Source organism: Orycteropus afer, unplaced genomic scaffold (genome assembly GCF_000298275.1).
Source record: "Orycteropus afer afer isolate SDZICR_OR568_19922 unplaced genomic scaffold, OryAfe1.0 scaffold00127, whole genome shotgun sequence".
NCBI classification, from domain to species: domain Eukaryota; kingdom Metazoa; phylum Chordata; class Mammalia; order Tubulidentata; family Orycteropodidae; genus Orycteropus; species Orycteropus afer.
The window spans coordinates 7,811,512-7,832,065 of record NW_006921714.1 but is presented as its reverse complement, the minus strand read 5'-3'; the positions used below and the strand labels follow the sequence as shown (position 1 = coordinate 7,832,065).

Below are 20,554 nucleotides of genomic sequence, written 5' to 3'. Positions count from 1 at the left end.
ATCAAAGGCTGTAGCATCCTTGAAGTTAGGCCTGGCCTTTCTGAAACCAAGACAGGTGGGCTAGAGCCAACTGCCTGGCTGCCTTTTGACTCTGTGCCTGGCCCAGAGATGTCAGCAGGATTACAGTGGACCTTTCTCCAGCAGGGCACCCCTAGGTGGGGCAAACAGTTCATTGACTTGGCTGCTAACCAACAAGGTTGGAGGTTCGAGTGCCCCCAGAGGCACTGTGAGGGAAAGGCCTGTGGAGCCTGGTTCTAAGCTGACACACGTGGGGTCACCAGGAGTCAGAATGACCCCTACAGCTGGGGTCAGTGGTTTCACCAGCTGACACCTGGCAGCTTCTGGGCTGGGCCGGGATGGGTGGACAGCCCAGCCACGCGGGAGGGCAGCTGGCAGCTCCTGGGCTAGGCCAGGATGGTGGACAGCCCTGCCACGTGGGAGGGGAGCCATACCCACTCGGGTCTGTCCAGCTCTGCCACACACGGATCAGCTACAATCTCTCTCCAGGCCTTACCTGCAAACTGATCATCTGTCATTCAGTGTCCTAGAGGATGCTTTGGATTAAATGCAGTACAGTCTGGGGTGGCCCCTTGCCACAGCATTTAGGAACATAGCACATAATAATCGTGAACGAAGATCCGTTCCCTCTCCCCAGTATATGGAGACAGAAGAAGGAAAAGAGGTTGGGTCTTTGGCTTTTCGATTGAGGAGCCAAGTGTGCTAAAGTAGAGTTGATTAATGTGAAGAACAGTTAAATGTTGTTTCAAAATAAATCAACCAAACGTGATTAACGTCACTGGAAAGACTGGTTGGCACCACACATTTTTGATAATGTATTTTGCCACACTAACAAAAATCAATCAGTCAAAGGGGAGTTCATTGCCAGGTGTTAGGCTTGGGGGAGAGTGTGACAATAAAGGAAAGGAAGTTCTGCCCTTTGGGGTGATGGAAATTTTAGTGTCTGGATTGCAGTGGGGCTTGGATGAATCCACACTTGTAATAAAATTTCACAGTGTCTGTCATATACCAACCCTCAGGAAAATGAGGGCCCGTAAAATGTCAGTTTCCTGGTTTGATAGTTGTACTCTGGGTTGTAATGGGCCAGCATTGAGAGAAGCAGGGTGAAGGGTACACAGGGTTCCCTGTACTATACAGGCACAGCTCAGAGATACTGAGGGTTTGGTTGCAGACAACTGCAAAGAAAGCAAATACTGCAATGAAGCAAGTCACATGAATTGTTGGTTTTCCCAGAGCATATACAAGTCATGTTGACACTGCACTATAGCCTATTAAGTGTACAATCACATCATGAAAAAGTTTGAGATACTGTGAGAGTTACCAAAATGGGACACAGAGACACAAAGGGAGCATGTGCTGTTGGAAACCTGGTGCAGATAGACTTGCTCCACACAGGGTTTCTACAGACCTTCAATTTGTAGAAAATGCAATGTTTGCGAAGCATGATAAAATGAGCCTGTGTTTGCAACTGCTTGTGGGTCTTCCATGATTTTGAAATAAAGAGACCTCTTTTTATTTATTTATTTTTCTTGTGATTTGGGTGAAAATTTACAGAGCAAACTCCTTTTCCATACAGCAGCTCATACACATGTTGTTTCATCACAGTGACAACATGAAGGATATGACTTCTCTGTGTCCTTCCCTCCCATGCATGCCTGTCCCTCGAGCCATCTCCCTGTGCAAACTGCCCTTCTGTTCTCCCACGATAGATCACTCAAAAAGTGTATCTGCCTGATGTAAATGTTCACACCATATGCCCATATGCCTATCTGTTGTTTGGACAGAGTGAGTTCAATTCCTGACCTGAAGGGTAACTAGGGACCATAGTCTCAGGGGTCTCACCAGTCTCTATCAGACCAGCAAACCTGGTCAAAAGGGCCTCTGTGTGTGTGTGTGTGTGTGTGTGTGTGTGAGATTTGGGTGAAAATTTACAGAGCAAATTCACTTTCCATACAGCAGTTCACGTACACTTTGTCCCATGACACTGACCACAATTTACCCCAATGCAACAGCTCCCCTCCCGCTTCTTCCTGACAATCACCTCTTCCCTGTGTCCATCCCTCCAAGCACTCCTGCCCCCTGAGCTGTCTCCCTGTGCATACACAGCCCTTCTTTCTCCTATCATTGTTCTCTCCAAGAAGTAAATCTACCTCGGGTAAATACTCAACTCCTATGCCTGTCTTTTGTTTGACTGGAAGCTTTTGTTTGGCTGGAAGCCACAAGTGTGGGTTCAGTTCCAGACCTGAAGGGCAGCTAGGAGCTGTAGTCTCAGTGGTTCCACCAGGCTCTATCGGACCAGCAAACCTGGTCCAAAAGGGCTTCTTTTTAAAGGAGAGTTCACTGACCCCAGCTGAGAGATCGGATGTGGCCTCTGGGGATAAATTGTACAGGGGATTAGTGCCTGGAAGGATTCTTGATCTTTGTCCTTCACTTTTGAAATTACAACCTTCTTTCCATTCATAATGTTATTAGCCACCATATACTGAGTGGCTTCCTTGTGCGCTCACATCGCACATTGGGTTGCCCACTTGACATTGGCTGTGTGTGTATGTGTGTGTATGTGTATGTGTTGAAAATATACATGCAAAGCAGAGGCCATCAGTGCTGGTCTTGTGGGTTCACCCTAATACGCCCCACAGCAGCCCCAGGGAGGCCTCAGTACAATGGTCCCTTTTACAGCCAAGGACTCTGGGACGAAGAGAGTCTATGACTTACCCAAGGCCACCTGTTGGAAACATGGTGGGGACTGGGGTGTAAGCTCAGGACTTTCTGGCTCCATTTTTATGGCCCCATCACATCCTCCTGACAAGTGTTTGGATATCACTGATGAATGAACAGTTAACGAAATTGCTTCTTTATTTACTTGGGGATTTGGAAAGGAGGCCCTATTTGGCCTCCTTGGGCGACATTGACCATCCTATTCCGTTTCTCCAGAAATGGAAACGTCAGTGGGTCTGTTAAGTCCTCCCGGTGCTGGGGGTCAGGGCAGATTAGCCTGGGAGGTGAGCAGCTCCTTCAGCCCCACACGGGGGCCAGTGAGGTGGCTACGTGCTAGCCTCTGGACCTTGGAGTTTGTTTCTTGTTGTTGAGTGCCGTTGAGTTGATTATAACTCATGGCAGCCCCATAGGAAAGAGGAGAACAGCCCCACAGGGTTTTCCAGTCTGTAAACTACAGGAGAAGCTCACCAGGTCTTTCTCCCACAGAGCCATCGGCTGGGTTCGAACCGCCAATCTTTGGGTCACCCGATGAGCACTGAACTGTTGTGCCACCAATTTGTCTACTAACCTGTTTTGTTGCTGTCTCTGCTGTTTGTATCTAGGTATGGAGTGGCAGTTCAGGACTTTGCGGGCAGCTGGAGAAGTGGGCTGGCTTTCCTGGCCGTGATAAAGGCCATTGACCCCAGCCTGGTGGACATGAAGCAGGCTCTGGAAGATTCCACCCGAGAAAATCTCGAGAAGGCTTTTAGCATCGCACACGACGCCCTTCACATTCCCAGGCTTCTGGAGCCAGAAGGTAGCAGTGGTTCTCTCTCCTTAATTATTTTTATTACAAATAGAACACATGCCCAAGTAGAAATTTAGAAAATACACAAAAAGCTAATAGAAAAGTGTTTTAATCTATATTCCTTCCACTCAGATAATTTGGATGTTTCCAATATTTTCCTATGCATATAATTATAGTATTTCCAGTATTTTCCTATGCATATAATTATAATATTTTAAAATAATTGGGATTATTCCATGTATGTGTGTAGTATTGTATTTTACATTTTTCCTTAACATTATAATTATGACATCATCTTCCTTCCAAGGAGTGGCTGGTGGGTTTGAACCGCCAGTCTTCTGGTTAGCAGCCATATGCCTTAGGCACTACACCACCAGAGCTCTCTAATTATGACATAGGCATTGCAAAAAGGACAAGGAGGCCACATATTCTGACCTCCTCTAATCCCACAAGAGGAAGACAGGATTACCAGCAGTAACCCAAGGCCTATTCCTGTAGGCTAGACATGCTGCCTGCCTCCAGCCCTTGCTCCAACCATTCCTCCCAAAGCACCCACCACCTCTCTCCTGGGTTTGATAATTCACTGCAGTGGCCACACAGAACTCACAGATTATGGGGTTTATTAGGGAAGCACCACAGGCTACAATTCAAGTTCAGGAAAAACGCTCAGTCTCTCCCAGCCCACCGTCCCTCAGCCAACAGTCTCTCACAGTCTGTTTCCCAGCAGTGCTGGTCCCTCGGTGTCTCACTCAGCAATGCATGTCTCTTGCATCTCTTTCCCAGCAACGTGTGTCTCAGGAGTGTGTGTCTCTTTCAGCAGCACGTCTTCCTCAACCAGCAGTCAGAGAGAGTTCTGCCTCTAGGAGCCCTCCTTTTGAGCTTGGCAGAGTGGCCAAACTAGCCAATCACAGCACCAGAACTCTAAGCACCTGAGAGAGAGCCTCCCATAACATTGCATTGTGTCACGGCCAACAGAAATACCCCAGGTGGATAACATTTACAATCAGGAGCTCCTCAGTTGCTCATTCCACCACTGAGTTTACAATGACTTATGGGTAGAAAAGCCATACTAAGTAATTTATTACACTGCAGGCATTCTACATGTTGCCATAATATCTTCATATATATTTTTACTGGCTTTGGAGTAATCCATCCAGTAGACATCCCATACTTTACTCAAGTTTTCACTGCTGGGAAACTTTGAGGTTGTTTCAGAAATACTTACTTTTATAAACCACAGTGCAGGGGAACATCACCTTGAATAAAGCTCCTTTTGAGGAAGTAACAAATTCAGAGATTACATGCCACCGCCTTCTTTTAAAAAATATATATATATATTATTTGAGTGCAAGTTTACTGAGCAAATTGGAGTGGGGGGCTCCATCAGTCTCTATCAGACCAGTAAGCCTAGTCTTTTTTATGATTTTTAGTTTTGCCCCACGTTTTTATCTCATTCTATCTGGGACCTCCTATTGTGGTCCCGTTTAGAGCAGTTAGCAGTGGTAGCCGGGCACCATCTAGTTCTTCTGGTCTCAGGGTCACGAAGGCTGGGTTTCATGTGGTCTTTTAGTCCCTTGGTTTAATTGTTTCCTTGTGTCTTTGATTTTCTTCACCGTTCTTTGCTTCAGAGGGCGAGAGGCCAATACTTACACCTTAGATGGCTGCTCACAAGCTTTTAAGACTCCAGTCACTACTCAACACATAGGATGTAGAACATTGTCTTTCAAAGGACAGTGTTACGCCAATTTGACCTTAGTATCCCCCAAGACTATGATCCTGAGCCCCCAGACCCAGTGACTCATTCCCTCAAGGTGTTCGGTTATGGCTAAGAAATTTTCTCAACTCTTAGCCCTGTCCCATCCCAACCCACTGCTATCAAGTTGATCCCAACTCATAGAGGCCCCCATTGGGTCTCCAAGGCTGAAAAGCTTTACAGAAGCAGATTGTCTCATCTTCCTCCAGTGGAACAGCTGGTAGGTTCAAACCACCTCCCTTTTGATTAGCAGCTCAGTGCCTTAACCACTGCACCACCAGAGCTCCTTTCTCCCTCTCTGATCTACCGTATTCATGGATAAATTGGCAGCACATATAAATTCATATGTACGAATAAAACCAAAAACCCAGACTCACTGCCGTCAAGTTGGTTCTGACTCATAGTGACCCTGTTTGGGTTTCTGAGGTGGTAAATCTTTACTGAAGTATATTGCCCCCATCTTCCTCTCGTGGAGTGGCTGGTGGGTTTGAACCGCCAACCTTCTAGTTAGCAGTCAAGTACCTTAGGTACCTTGCTACCATATAGAAATGTTCTTATATATGATATATTCTACAGTATGGTGTCTATACTTACACAGCACTATCTATATATGGCATATATGCATATTCCTACCTGTAGGGATACAGGATGTATACATACACTATACACATATGTAGGAATAGCCTCTATTAAACCTATGTAACAGTTAAAGGCAACAAAGGCAACTATTACATACACAATCCTGCAGTAACAGTAATCTACCGACAGATACACAGACACACAAGTGGAACAGGTGGGGGAAGCTGAATGGGACTATTACCTTCTTCTTCTTTTTGTAAATTATGATTTGGGTGAAAGTTTAGAGAGCAGGTTGGCTTTCCATTCAACAATGTATACACATTCTGTTTTGTGACATTCACTGCAATCCTCACAGTGCAACAGCGTTCTTTCCACTTCCTCCCCATGCCCACACTTCCCTTCATCCTTCCTTCTCATCCCCTCCCTCCTTCCTAGCTCTGTCCGTGGGCAGATGCTGTCCTCTTGATCTTGTCTGCTTGATTGTTCTAACGAGCCCATACCCTCCTGGTACAACTGTTCACCTTATAAGCCTGTTGTTTGCCTGAAATGAGTCACGGGGGTTAAGTTCAGTCCCTAGCTTGAAGGATGTCTTAGGGCCATAGTCTTGGGGGTTCTACCAGTCTTTGTCAGACCACTAAGCTGGGTCTTCTTTTTATGATTTTGAGTGTTGTTGCACATTTTCCCGCACTCTATCCAAGACTCCTGCTATGATCCCTTTCCAAGTGGTCAGCAGTGGTAACCGGGGACTGTATACCTTCTTGTGCTTGGTTACCTCCGTCATGCCGCCTTCTCTGTGGGTTAGGCTGGCAGCGGGTAAAAGTGCCCTGCCCACCATACTTGCTGATAGAGCCAGCACTGGGCTGGCTTCTCTCAGCAAGGAATAACAAACACAGAGTCTTGGGAATAAGAACCCTGGATTCTGTATGGTCCTTGGGTGCCACAAACAGCTTGCATTCAACAACTAACCAAGAGATTGGCGGTTCAGACTCACCCAGCGGCACTGTGGAAGAAAGACCTGGAGCCCTGCTTCCATATGGATCACAGCCAAGCAAACTCTGTGGAGTCAGTTCCACCCTGTACCTCACGGGGTTGCCATGAGTCAGAACTGACTTGATGACAACGGGTTTGGTTTGTGAGCTGGGATCCTGCATCCTGGCTTCTCTGCTCACCAGCCAACTGTGAGACTTCAGTCAAATGACTGACCCCTTCTGGGCCTAACTTTTCCTCAGGTGTAAAATGACAAAAGAAACCCTCAGTGTTCTGTGGGGCCCTTTGCATCGAGGGTGCTGTGGTCCTGTTTATAAACCATGAGTCCTGCTAACTCCTGTATCTCTTGACAGACATCATGGTTGACATGCCGGACGAGCAGTCCATCATGACCTACGTGGCGCAGTTCCTAGAACGTTTCCCGGAGCTGGAAGCCGTATGTTTGTCTTCCTTTCCTCTCATTCAGAAGCTGTTTGCATGAGCTGGCCTCTGGATGAGGCTGGCCCTTGGACTGCGTTGTTCTGTGTGATCATTGACGAGAGTCAGAAGTTGACCTCAGGTCCCTTGAAAATTGCCTTGCCACGTTGTAGTTACGCTTTCAAAATTCTGTATGATATTATTTAGTTAGGACAGGGAGTTAGACGTTTATACCTCTTCAAACCTTTTCCCATCCCAAATGTACTTCAAAGGCACACTGGTGCCCACCTGTCACCTGGGTTGGTGACTTGGTTTTTCAGATGTCAGATGGAACGTTTTAGCCATCTACCAGATTGTATCAGAGTGTTGAAAATTATGGAAAGTAATCACCATTCAAAATCATGCCTGCTTAGATTCAGAATCCCAGATAATACTTCTCAAACTCTCAAACTCACTGCCACTGAGTCACTTCCAACTCACAGCAACCCCCATTGGGTTTCCAAGGCTGTAAATCTTTATGGAAGCAGATTGCCTCATCTCTCTTCCACAGAGTGCCTGGTGGGTTCAAACCACCAACCTTTTGGTTTACAGCCAAGTGCCTTAAGCACTACACCCCCCGAGTTCTATAAGATAATACTTGGTGACAGATTTTTTGGGGAACAGAATCAGACCTTTTAGAAGTTGGTATGGCTTCACTGCCATCTGCTCCTGCACAACCCTGAGATGATAATAAAAGTTACAGCAACAGCAGCCTTTCGTTGAATTCATCAGTAATTTGCTGACCACCTACTGCTGCTTCAGGGGACTCGGTAATAAACTAGATGAGTGACATCTCCACCTTTGCTAACAGAGAAAATAGTCAACAAGTCAGCACCCTGTAATGTCAGGTAGTGTTAAGTACTAGACAGAAAAAATAGGCCTAGGAGTTCAAGAGCTCCTGGGGGTGGTGTGTGCTTTTTAGCTGAATATGGTCAGGTACTGTGACCCATGTGACTGTGGGCTGGCTGCCACTCCTGCCATTCTGCATAGCACAGTGGCATTTAACTGATGACACTGAGGCTAACTGACTCCTCCAGGGTCACACAGCCACCAGGTACACAGGTGGGCTTTACCGCCAGGTCTCTGTGGCTCCAACGTTCAGGCTCTCTGGTCCCTTACAGCTCACGGCTGAGGCTAAGACTATGAGGACAGTGTATTAACTAATTCAAGTCCATTGACACTGAAGCAACATGAATCCCCATAGCTGCAAACTCCCTTCAGTTGCGTTTGGTGGTGGTGGTGGGTTGCTGTCGAGTCAGCTCTGTCTTGTGATGACCTTATGTAAGTTGTTGTTATTGTTATGTGCCGTTGAGTCGGACCTGACTCATAGTGACCCCTCCTTGGGTTTCCGAGGTGGTATCGCTACAGAAGTAGATTGCCCAACCTTCTGCCTGGTCCCATGCCACCATCATGACCACTGGTCCATTTGCCAGAATGAACCGTCCAGCTCAGTTCAGTAAATCCCAAAGGGAAAGCCATCCGCAGAATACACAAGAAATTCCATTTGTGGAGCCGCAGGTATCATGGGTGATTCCTAGCCCAAACCTAAGAGTTTAGCCACGGATCTCAGCGAGTGTTGCCTTGGAGGAAGAGTGGTGCTTGAGAGAGGGGTGGTCGTCTTCTTCTCAGATGGTTGAAACCCTCCATGTCACCATTAGAGCTCTTTTTGTTATTATTATTACTGTGGATATTTGTTTGAGCTTTTTAAATCCCTTCTAGAATTTTCAAAGCCTGGGAAGTCCATAGTGGGAGGAAGAAGGGCTTCCAACCTAGCTAGCACAGCATCACACCAGGGTTCAGAAATGTCTGTGGAAAGGGGCTCAAAGCAGTGGGAGGCTGGATGAGCTGGGACTTCGGGTCTGTCTACCCTTGGGGATGTGAACAGCTATAAGGAGATTCTGCAGTGAGGCAGTTGTGTTGTAGGAACCAGAGCAACCTTCTCCACTTGCCGCTTCTTCCTCCTTATACCCAGACTAGGCAATGGCCCGCGGGTGGGTACGCAGTAGCCGCCAACCCCTGCCCACCTCAACAGGACTCATCTTGCTCTAGAGTTTGGTTCGTGGCTTCAAAAACTTGTTTTATTTTGTTACCTGATATTTTCATATGTCAGAAGGAATAGTCCTTGGTGATTATCTGTATCTTATCTGGAACCCTTTTCATTAATTTTGCAGTGGCTTTTTCATGTTTGTTGAGGGAGGAACAGAGAGAGGCCACGCTTAAACACTCATTTCACATCATCCCATGTCTCTTTGCAGGAAGACTTTGTGGACTCAGAGAAAGATTTCCCTATTGAATCAACCTTTGTCCGCATCAGAGACACGCCTTCTGAACAGGAGAGCAAAATCCTCCTCCTGACTGAGAATGGGGACCGTGCCTACACTGTTAACCATGAAACCAGCCACCCAGCGCCCTCCAAAGTCTTTGTGTGTGACAAGCCCGAGAGTGTGAAGGGGTCCCAGCCACAGCCCTGCCTGGCTGGTGCGTCCAGTGATGTGCTGCTGGACAACTCCCATGAGCTGATGCACCAGATCATCGACCAGGTGCTGCAGGGCGTCCCCTGCAAGGTCAGTGATGTCAGTGAGCCACCTGAGACGTCCATCTTATCGTCGAGAAAGGACTCTCGCAAGGCCAGCTGTTTGCCAGCCAAGAAGACTGTTCACTTTGAGGCTGACATTGACGAGGATGCTTCTTGCAGTAAAGACCCTTTCTATAGTCAAGAGCTTGCCTTTGAAGGGAGCCCACTAGGGGCCAAGGAGTCCTTGAAGCTGGACGGACACATTGTGGCCATTGATGTTGAAGGGGCAAAGAAACCAAAACAGGAAACCCCAAAGAGCCCGGAAGCAGCCTCTGCCATGGCCCCGGGTGACAGTTCTTTGGCAGATGGCAAGGTCTGTGAGTCACGGTCTTCCCAGGGTTCTTCGGCCTGGAACGGGGCACTGGAGAGTACTGAGCACATGGGAGAAGGTCATTCTGTTCCATCCCCTGGAGCAAACACCATTATGGCCGACTCCATGGAAATCAAGGTTAAGCTGCTGACTGTAGAAACTATGGACAAAGAAGGCTACTTTGAAGGCATACCGTTAAAAGCCTCTAAGTTTAACAGAGACCTTGTTGATTTCGCTTCCACCAGCCGTGCTTTTGGGGAGACTCCTTCACTGCAGGAAAACGAGCCCACTGAGAGTGACGCGGGAGAACACGCCGAGAGATGGCGCAGAGGCAGAGCGCCGACCGTCCACGAGAAGGAAGAGTCCTCGGAGCCCCCAGTTACGTCCGACCAACCCAGACCTCACGAGGACACTGGACAAGACACGCAAGGCTGTTCTTTGGCTCCAAGGGAGGCACCTGTCGGTAAGAAACCAGAGGTGTATGAAAAGGCGAAGCGGAAATCCACGCACCGTGGTGGCGAGGAGGAGATGGAGGCGCGGCGGCCCCAGGAGGATGACGGAGACCTGCCACGCAGCCCCCCGAGCAGCAGCATCAGCCTGGAGACCCTCCTGAGTCACAGTGAGGAAGGCCTGGACTTCAGGCCCTCCCCGCCCCTCTCCAAGGTCTCGGTCATCCCCCACGACCTCTTCTACTACCCACACTATGAGGTGCCCCTGGCTGCCGTTCTGGAAGCTTACACGGAAGACTCAGAGGACTTGAAAACTGAAGACGCGGATCTCGAAGACCCCGACGGGTATTTGCAGGACCTGGACTCGAGGGAGGAGGAGGAGGACGCTCAGAGCAGCTGCAGTTTTTTGGTGACGGGCAAGGCCCTTCCTGGTGCTAATGATCAGGTGCCATATCTTGATAGAGAACCTGTGGGTACCCAAACTGCCTCCGAATCTGCTCCCCCAGCCCACCTCGAGGACCACCAGCAAGGGGAGGCCAACAAGAGCAGCCCCTGGGAGAACAATCAGGTATTTGGTTGCAGAGGGGCTTGGGGATCCTCGGGGCTCCTGCACACCAGCTGTGTTTCTGGGGGAATTCTGTGGCGCTTTAAAAGACAGATTCTCCTCCCGAAGAGGGATAAATTCGGGTGCCTCCCTTCCAGGCATCCCAGGGTACAGAATTTAAGGGGGTACTCACTCTCAGGCTCTTGCCAGTATAGGGTGGGCCCCTGAGCATGTGTGCCTCCTTAAATTTTGAGTGCTGTGTGCCTAATGGCCTCACCCTAAGCCCCAGCCCTGCTCTTATGAACATAAGAGGGTACAGTGAGATGAGGCTGGAGGTGCAGCCCCGGCTAACAATGGACGTTGTTAGAGTGGTAATCCGTGGTTGACACGGAGCAGCCACTAGGTGAACTGGAACCCGCTTTCTTCTTCTGCATGTAATAGTGAAAACAGAGAGGAAGTCAGACCTCACACTTGCCCACAGGCATTTTACCTGTTGGCACTGTTGTCTAGTTGCCCTGGTTTGAAATGAGTTGTGTCCATAGGCCAAGGGGGACACACACTGAACCCTAGCAGCTGGGTACACATGTAGTTTCCATGTGCTTTCCCACCTCCTCAGAGCCCCCAGCAGGTCAACAGGGGCTGCCAGAGTGAGTGGATGAATGGGGTCTCAGCCTGACGTCCCAGGGGCTGGGCGGGGTCACCCTGCAGGGCCTCATTAGTAAGCACCCACCCTCTACCCCGGGAGTCCTGGAGATGGAGCCCAAACCATGCTGACTAATCCCCCGCAGGGTCCAGTTCAGATGGGCCTGGGTGAAAAAGGCCTGGGCTCGGTCCCCGGCTGGGCTCACCCACCCACTCTGTCTGTCACTTGGACAGCAGGGAGCCAGGCACTGCTAGGGCACGCACAGTAGGAAGGACAGCCCCCACCTTCAGTGTTTTATGCTGTAGAAAAAGAGCCCCCAGTAACTACCAGGAGAGGACACAAGACATAAGGGACAGGGCCCAGCAAAGGGACTCAGGTTCAGCGGAGGGAGACTGACCCAGCCCCAGACAGACTGCATGGGTAGTTGGCCCTCGAGCTGGGGAGGGAGTTCTGGGATGGAAGATGGGAATTCGGCCACTGAACCACCACTGTCCCCTATCTAAGTGCTGTAGACATGTCATTGGGGTGACTTGGGAAAAAGAGCCTGGATTCGGACATGGAGAATTGAACCCCCTTTTGCATGGAGCTAGTGGTGAGAGAGACCTTGCCTTGGTCACCTCCCACGTGTTTGCCCACATGGCTCTGACCTGCAGCCTCCTGCTCTCGCCCATCCAGCCAGCATCTACCTTGGACAACCATTGCATCCCTCGGCCTGCCTGGCTTCTGGGACTCATTTGTTTGGTGAAGTAGATGCTGGTTGCATGAAGGATCCAACCATTGCCCCTTGCAAGAGCTGTCCTTTTTAGGAAACACTGAAGTACAATAAGAAGTACTGTCCCAGTCCACTTGCAGTTGATCTCACACTGAGCCCGTGTGCCTGAACCCTGCAGTTGAGTGGCAAGTGTAGCTTGGGAGTCTTGTCCTGAGGCACCAGAAGACAGGACAGGGAACATGTCTCCAGTGCCTGGCTCTCCTTTAAGTAACTAATCTAAACCCCTTGCTGGTGAATGGATTCTGACTCATACCGACCCTGGAGGACGGAGTAGAACTGCCCCATAGCGTTTCTAAGCCTGAAATCTATAGAAGCAGACTGCCACATCTTTCTCCCACTGGTGGTTTTGAACCACTGACCTTTCAGTTAACAGCCGAGCACTTTACCACTGTGCCACCAGGGCTCTTCCCTGTAAAAAAAAAAAAAAAATCTTTTTATCAGCCAAAGAGACTCAAAAAGCACTTTTTTCCTTCTTCAGTTTTTAAAGTCTTCTCATTTCCCCTTTCAGAAAAGGTAGCATGCCCATTGCTAATGGAGAAGGGCCTGTTGTTTCAAACTGCCAAGCGCTTTGGTGAACCTTCAGGGAACCTTGTTCTTCTGGGCGGCTGGCCTGGCCTCGGGAACCCTCTCGCTCCCACACCTGTGGAGCGGGTTCCCCCAGCCCCTCGAAGAATTCTTGAACAGTAGGGCCAACACTTGCCACCCTTTTGGGCATCACTCTGGGGCGTTGCTGCTGGCTTTCAGAGTGTCTGGTGTGGATGCAGTGGTCAAAGGACCTTCCTCCCCAGATAAGGGCAGAGATGTCCCTGCAGCCACTGCTCACTGGATGTCACCCCACTGGTTACCTGTTTGCCTCTATGTGAACCTCTGCAATCTCGGGCAACCAGTGCACCCCTCAGCCTGTGCATGCTGCTTGCATGAAGGGTCCAACCATTGCCTCTTGCAAGAGCCGTCCTTTTTAGGAAACACTGAAGTGCAATAAGAAGTACTATCCATTTGACAGAGTCCTTGGGTCGACTGACTGAAAGGTTGGCAGGTCCAACCCACCCCAAGGCACCTCAGAAGTAAGGCCTGGCAGTCTGCTTCTGAGAGGTCACAGCCTTGAGAACTCCGTGGGCTGCATTTCCACTCCACGACACAGGGGGTCACCATGAGTCAGAGTCAGCTCCATGTCAACTAACAACAACAGCATTCCCATCTCACAGACAAGGAAACAGGCTCAGAGAGAGAAAGTCAGTAACTCAAAGTCATAACGCTGCTTCAGACAGGGTTTGAAACCAGATCATACTCATTCTAAAACCATGTCTTCACTCAGCTTGAAGCATTGGAATTCTTTCTGCCCAGGGAGCAGGCATTGGGACAGGCCTGTGCCCCACAGCAACTGTGTGGATAGAGAGGCAGAATGGAAGGGACACCTTGGCTGGGCCCTGGGGTTGAGCTGGTAGTGTCAGTTGCTCATCTCAGCATGAAATGCTGATTTTTCTTTGGTTGTTTTGTCTTTAAGTCCCAGGAGTCCCCGAACTCAGAAAACTCAGCCAGCCCCGTAGAAGCAAAGGTAACGGAAGAATCGGTCAGCAGTAAAAAAAAGGAGAAAAGGAAACACGTGGACCGTGTCGAAAGTTCGATATTTGTAGCGCCGGGAGCCGTCCGATCCTCAGAGGACCTAGAAGAAGACACTGCTGATCACAGAATCCCTTCTAGGTATTTATTGGCTCGCTATCTTCCTGCCACTAGACGTGGAGCTGGAGGGAGCTCTCTGAACTCACCCCATTTCCAGTTGCTGATTCATGGAGGGGCACAGGGATGGGATTAGACGAGGGATTTCCTGCGCTCGTGGCAAATCCAGCACCAACCCCCTCAACTCTTACCAGACCTGTGCATAAGGAGCTAAATTGGAAGGATGTGTCACTAGCCTTTTCTCCTCGCTCTGTGTAGCTCTGGGTGGAAGCTAGCAGTGTGTGCAAAACGGCTGAGCCGTAGGTAGATGTGAGGTGAGAAGAGTAATGGAGGGGTGACCGCCTACTGGCCCCTGCCCCCAGGTCACTGTGGGTTGGGCTGGGTAAGGGCCACCCACACATGGCCATCAATAGCATCATGCTGACTTAACCCCTATCCCTTGAGGTGGCCTTTCATCCCTGCTGTGTGGGTGTTGGACATTCATAGGGCTTCCCTTACAAGTTTGTTCAAGGAAGTGACAGTGGTTGATTTATTATGTGGGGCGGGGGCAGGGAGGACCGTGAGCTTGGCCTGGTCCACAAGAGCTTGTTGCGCACCTCTGCTCCTCATTCCAAGGCCGCTGGAGGAGTCAGGTCTGTCTCAGGGGAGACGTTGGACTCGAATGTCAGAAGGCCCTCCTGGTCTTTCCCTCCCACCCTCATCATCGGGATGGTCACCCAGGTTACTGAGTCCGTCCTGTGTGGAGGCTCATCACAGCCACATCCTCCTCATGCAGCGGTCAGCCCCCTAGGCAGGTAGTGGGGTCATGCTCATTAATGCAGACAGGGAAGCCCAGGGGGCACATAAAACCCCCAGACTTTCTCCCTTTGGGAGTAGACTCAGACCAGTCTCACCCCGAGGTCTGTATTTTTTCTGTGAAGCCTCATTGCCAGCAGTGGTGTGAGTGATGCTGGCTGTAAAGGAAAATGGTTGAGACGTGCATGGGGCAGGAGATGCCCAGGCAGAGCCAGAGGGGTGGGTAGTGGTGGAACAGCCTGCTGTCGGCCTCCCCTCCGCCTTTCTCCCACGTCTAGGCTGTGGGGAAACAAAGGCAGAGAAGTTGAGGGTGGAGGGGGCAGGTGACAGAGAGGGCCAGGTGACAGAAAGGGGCAGGTGGTGGAGAGGGACCGGTGATGGAGAGGGTCAGTTGACAGGCAGGGGCAGGTGATGGAGAGGGTCAGGTGACGGACAAGGGCAGGTGGCAGACGGGCAAGTGCTGGACAGGGGCAGGCGCCAGACAGGGACAGGCAATAGAGTGGCACAGCAGATAGGGCTGCCAACCTAACTCAGCTCACAATTCCCACAGTCCCTTCCTGTGCCCTGGGGACATGACAGTCAAATGAACTCTGTGCTTTAAATGTACTTTCCTGCCTGCTGTAAACACAGATGGACACCTGTGGGCAGGTGGGCTGGGCTACCAACTCCTCCTCCACCGCTCACAGAGGGACTGTCTATCATTTGCTGGGCACTACTTAGCTTGTCTCCCAAGCAGATCAGTGTCAGATATTCTTGGAGCAGCCACTGTATGATGGAATCAGCTAGGTTTCAGGCAGGAAGGAAGTGGTAGGCCATGGGGCAGGTTCAGGCACAACTCTCTCCCAGGAGCTCATAGACTGGAGGGAGATGGGACGTGTGCCATCTGGTCTATCAGCACAAGGAGGGATGCAGAGGGGGGTCTCATGGACAGTGGGGATCTTGGACCTCAGAAGCAGGCAGAGGGGACCAGGGAGGCCTGGGGCTGAGATGTGTTTGAGCGGAGTGTGGGGGCGTCAGTGGGACGTGGATTTGAGAGTGCTGGAGTGGGGTGCATTCCAGGTGAAGGGAGCAGTGTGAACACACACACGGCTGGCACTTAGCAGGCAACTCAGTAAATGGAAAGAGTGGGACGCAGGAATGAGAGGTGCATTGGAGGAGAGTGAGCACCTTGGATACAAATACGTGCTGAGCACAAAGCAAAAGCAAACCTTGTCCCAGTACAGAGGAGACAGAGGGGGCACCAACTGAAAAGCACAATGGTGTCACTTACTCTTGAGCTCTTGGCATGGACCAGGCAGAAGTTACCTTTCTAGCTCCTTCCTTCTTCCCATCTCAGCTCAGACATGCTGTGGCAAAGCTGTAGTATGAAGCATTTTAGCCAAGGTCAAAGCACCACAGTGAACGTCCTCAGATAGCATGTAGTGTGCTCAGCTATGTGAGGGAAGGGGATAGCAGGAACTGGGGTAGGTGCTAGGGGCTTGGCTCCCACCCACACAGAGCTGGCAACAGACTGAGGAAGCATAGTCACCCCCTGATTCAGTTACCCAAAGAAATTAGCCTTGTTAGAAAAAATGAGTATGTTGAGCATTATACTTTTAACCATTTCATGACCCATGGGACATATATCACCCACTAACATTTTCAGCCTCTCAGTTTTCTTGGGACGCTCCTATCCCCTTTGTAGTATGTTCTACCACCTGGTGGGGCCCTATACAACTGTACAAATCAGAAGAAATGGACCTCACCCTACCAATCCTACCATCAGAGTCCACTTGGGACATATGTGTCCCACATAATTGTATCAAAATCCATTGTTACCTAAAAAAAAAAAATTTCCCCTTGATTTCGGCATGCCTCCCATTAGTGAAAACACATGGTATCAATAAAAAATCCAAAGCAGAAGATAATTTGGTCATGAAAGGGTTAAAGAATTATCTCTATGTGATCAAAATGACAGTGGCAACCAGAAAAGTGACACAGTTTGAAGACTGTCACTGAAACAAGCATGTAGAAATTGTTGCAATGGTATGTCTTATATATATTTTCACTGAAATGAGTGAATGAATGAGGTCTGCAAACACAAGTAGGGAAAAGTCGGCCCCAGATCTCCTGGTGCCAGTGTGTTGGGTCATTTCTCTTAGGGACACCCCAGGGTTCCAGGAACTGGGTTGCAGCCAGGAAGCATGAGCTCTGGCTGTGGATTGAGGACAAGGGCTGACGTTTCCCTAGGCCTAGCCCAGGGCCTGGCACATAGTAGGTGGTGCTCAGTAACTGTAGAAAGTGCCAGGGAAGAGCTTGGTGACGTTTACTGAACAGCAGTGGAAAGGAGAGCCAAAGCTGCCAATGACAAATTCCCTAGGGATAGACTCTGGGTCTGATGACTTTACCAGGCCCAGGGTGACAGTGGGGCGGCTTGCCTTGAGGGCATGACTCTCCTTGTACCAGGGCACCTCCACGCGCAGGACCCCGTAGTTCTCCTGTTGAACAGCAAACAGGACCAGACACTGTCATCGACACTCTGTTGCTGTCCCACCATCCCCACCACCTCCATGCAGGGGACAGGGTGGGGCCGGCCTGAGGTACCTTCTCACACATGGGAGACTGGTCCGAGATGCAGGACTTGGCCAACATGGCGGCTCATCAAAGGGTGCCAGGCTGGCAGCCAGGCCTCTGGCCGTCTCTCGCCTCCGCACCTGGTCAAGCCATCTGTTAGAGTGACAGGGGCACATGCCACGTCAGCCTCAAAAATGGGGTCAGAAGGTTAGCCTTCTCAGGTTTGAAAGAAACAGAGCTGGTGTGCCCACAGAGAGCAGCCCTGGGCTTGGGAGTGAGCACTGGAGAGGGAGTCCAGCTGCCAGGTGTAGGTCCAGGTCTGACTTTAGCTTGCGGAGGACTTCCGGTGAGTGCCAAGACCTCAGGATGCTTGGCGCAAGCGCTCCCTTCCTGCCCCAAATCCTGTGTTGTTTTTAGAACACCGGGTCTGCTTTGCATGTGAAATTCTGACTTCATTCCTGCTTTTGCTGGTAGACTAGGGCTCAGCGTGTGACTCTAATGCCCTTTCTACTGTTTGTCAGCACCTTCCAACCAAAGTGGGCAGACTGGAGAAATGGTCTCATTTCTGCCCCTGGAACTGAAATCATAGCCTGCCTCAATCCCCGGGTGCAGGACTGGGCATGGGCGGGGCTGTAAAACAGCACCACGTGGGACATGGAGAGCTCTTGGTGGTACCCATTCAAAATGTTTGTTTGTTTTTCAGGGCTAGTCACAGTGACTCCAGCATTTACATTCGACGACATACTAATAGGTCTTTGGAATCGGTTAGTATGTGACTTTGTTCTTCCCTGCGGCCCCTGCTAATCGGTTCATTTCCATCCTTCCTCCTCCCCAGCCCAGAGCTTTGAAATTACTGACGGGCAACAGCTATACTTTTGGATAGAAGACAGACACGCAAACTGAAACCTTGTTAAGCACGGTCCAGTCGGATATCGAGTTTGGGCGATAAGGGATATAAATAAAGTGATGATTTCAAAGCCAGAAGGCCTCCTTGTTATAAAAATGCATCCAAGACTCCCCACACCCAGAAAGGTCATGTTCAAAGACAGGTGCGACAGGAAGCAGAGGGTCCGTCCTACACATACCACGTGTTCAGCCCAGACACCATGGTCCACATGATGCTGATCTGGGTCCCAGGGGATGGGGCGTCCTGGTTCACCAGTGGGGTGCTCAGAGAAGGCGTTGGGGTAACATCTGTTGTTTAGCAGTTTGGAATTTAGCGAAAAGCATGCCGTGCTTGGCTTTGAGTGTTTAAAATCATTTTATTTTCTGTTTCAGAGATTGCATCTTTACTAATTGGGTTGCGGGGTTTTGTTTATAAATTTCACTGTAGGACCATTTTAGCTTTGTTCAGTTGAGGAATGCAGCCGACCTGGACGACAGGAGAAACCGAGTGCTAACAAGGTTGGTGGCTTGGCTCTATGTTAAGTTCTTTAGTTTGTTTAAATCACACGGGGGTTCTTTTGTTTGTTTAAATCACGCAGTCCACCTTTGAGGAAGATTATTCTGTGTTGATAACACCATTGATCGTTTGGGGTAATGCTTGAAAACATGTCTTCCAGAGAATGAATGGAAAGTCTGTGTTTGTGGGAGGGAAAAGTCGATAATCAAGTGGGAAATAACTGTGCAAAGAGGGATCTGGGGGGTGCACAGCCTGAGACAGCTGTCAGTGGCAGAGCCTAACCGAGAAGCTGCAGTGATCTTGGGATGCTGTGTGTGTTCTGCGATGCTGTAGCACCTGACCTCTCTGTTCATTCTGTGTCGCCACTGCAGGTATAATACTCAGAAGCTCACTGAGCTGATTGTGCAGTTTTATGGCATGAGAGCAGACATGAAGAGGGAATGCAAGCATGCCAGGATGTCCATGAAAGTATCCCTTACCAAGGACCACACGGCTCAGTGGGATGCCACCAAGCTGCTGTAGACCTGCTCGTGTACAGTATAGGAAACCAGAAAAACTCCCCAGCTCTGACTGCTGGTTCTGGAATGTCCCTATCCCTATTACAGTCACTGAGTCCCTTCATGGGCTGCCATTTTTTAAATATTTGCCATGGAGTCGAACAGGCTTAGAGGACCTTAAATTGTTGGAATCCCAAGCCTCTGTTGGAATCTTGCCTGCACCAAGGAGGGTGGTCTGTGGAACACCAGCCCCCTGACCCCTAACTGATGCTAGACAGGCTTCCCTTCTGCCATGAGGTAGAAATGGTCATTCTCTGTCCTCCTGGCCCTGATGTATTCCTAGGAAGACAATAGTTCTAGGTGTTAAGAGAGAGGGACTTTAAAGACAGACCTGCAGGGCGGAGAAAGCCAGGGTGTTGTCCACGTTCCTACGTCAGCCATTTATGGTTAAGCACTCACCGCTAAGTTGGCAGTTCAAACCCACCCAGAGCAGCCTCGCAAGAAGGGCCTGGCCATTGCTTCGGAAAGGTCCCAGCCCTAAAAACCCACAGGCACCGTTCTCTGCACGCATGGGGTTGCTGTGAGTCGGCACTGACTCAACAGCAACGAACAAAACAGTAAAAATACATAGTTTAAATTTGTTCTGAAAGCCGTTCTAAGAAGAGGAAGTGCAGCCAGGGCTCGTTTTCTGCATGTGATTTGTATAAAGGGTGGTAACCGGTTAATTGCACTTGGGCCCGGTCTTCACCGGATTAGGAGGCAGTTTGGGAATGTTTTAGCCGTCCATGTCCTTATCACGTTCTCTGAAACCACTCCACAGCAGCTTACCTCCTAAGCTTCCGTATACACAGCTTCAGGCCTCGGGCCCAGTCCTCGTCCAATCAGATATGGCCCGACCCCTTTCCCTTGTGGAGATTTTAAAGCTGTGATTGGTCCCCGCCACACAGCTCCCTTCTGGGCTTCCTTACTATCTACAAAAACAAAATGTCCTCTTACCACCTCGTGTAAAACAGAGGCGCCCTGGTGGCGCGGTGGTTAA

At 49.9% G+C, this 20,554-nt stretch overlaps 1 protein-coding gene across 1 annotated transcript in view; it reads left to right on the top strand.

Moving 5' to 3' along the window:
- The window catches only part of CLMN (calmin), a 47,412-nt gene that overhangs the window by 25,559 nt on the left and 1,299 nt on the right, over nt 1-20,554 (top strand). Inside the window, exons 7-12 of the mRNA XM_007944552.1 lie at nt 3,339-3,532; nt 7,196-7,278; nt 9,554-11,200; nt 14,096-14,292; nt 18,320-18,380; nt 18,950-19,020. Of these exons, the coding sequence (XP_007942743.1) occupies nt 3,339-3,532; nt 7,196-7,278; nt 9,554-11,200; nt 14,096-14,292; nt 18,320-18,380; nt 18,950-19,020 (2,253 nt within the window). The remainder of the gene's footprint in view (nt 1-3,338; nt 3,533-7,195; nt 7,279-9,553; nt 11,201-14,095; nt 14,293-18,319; nt 18,381-18,949; nt 19,021-20,554) is intronic.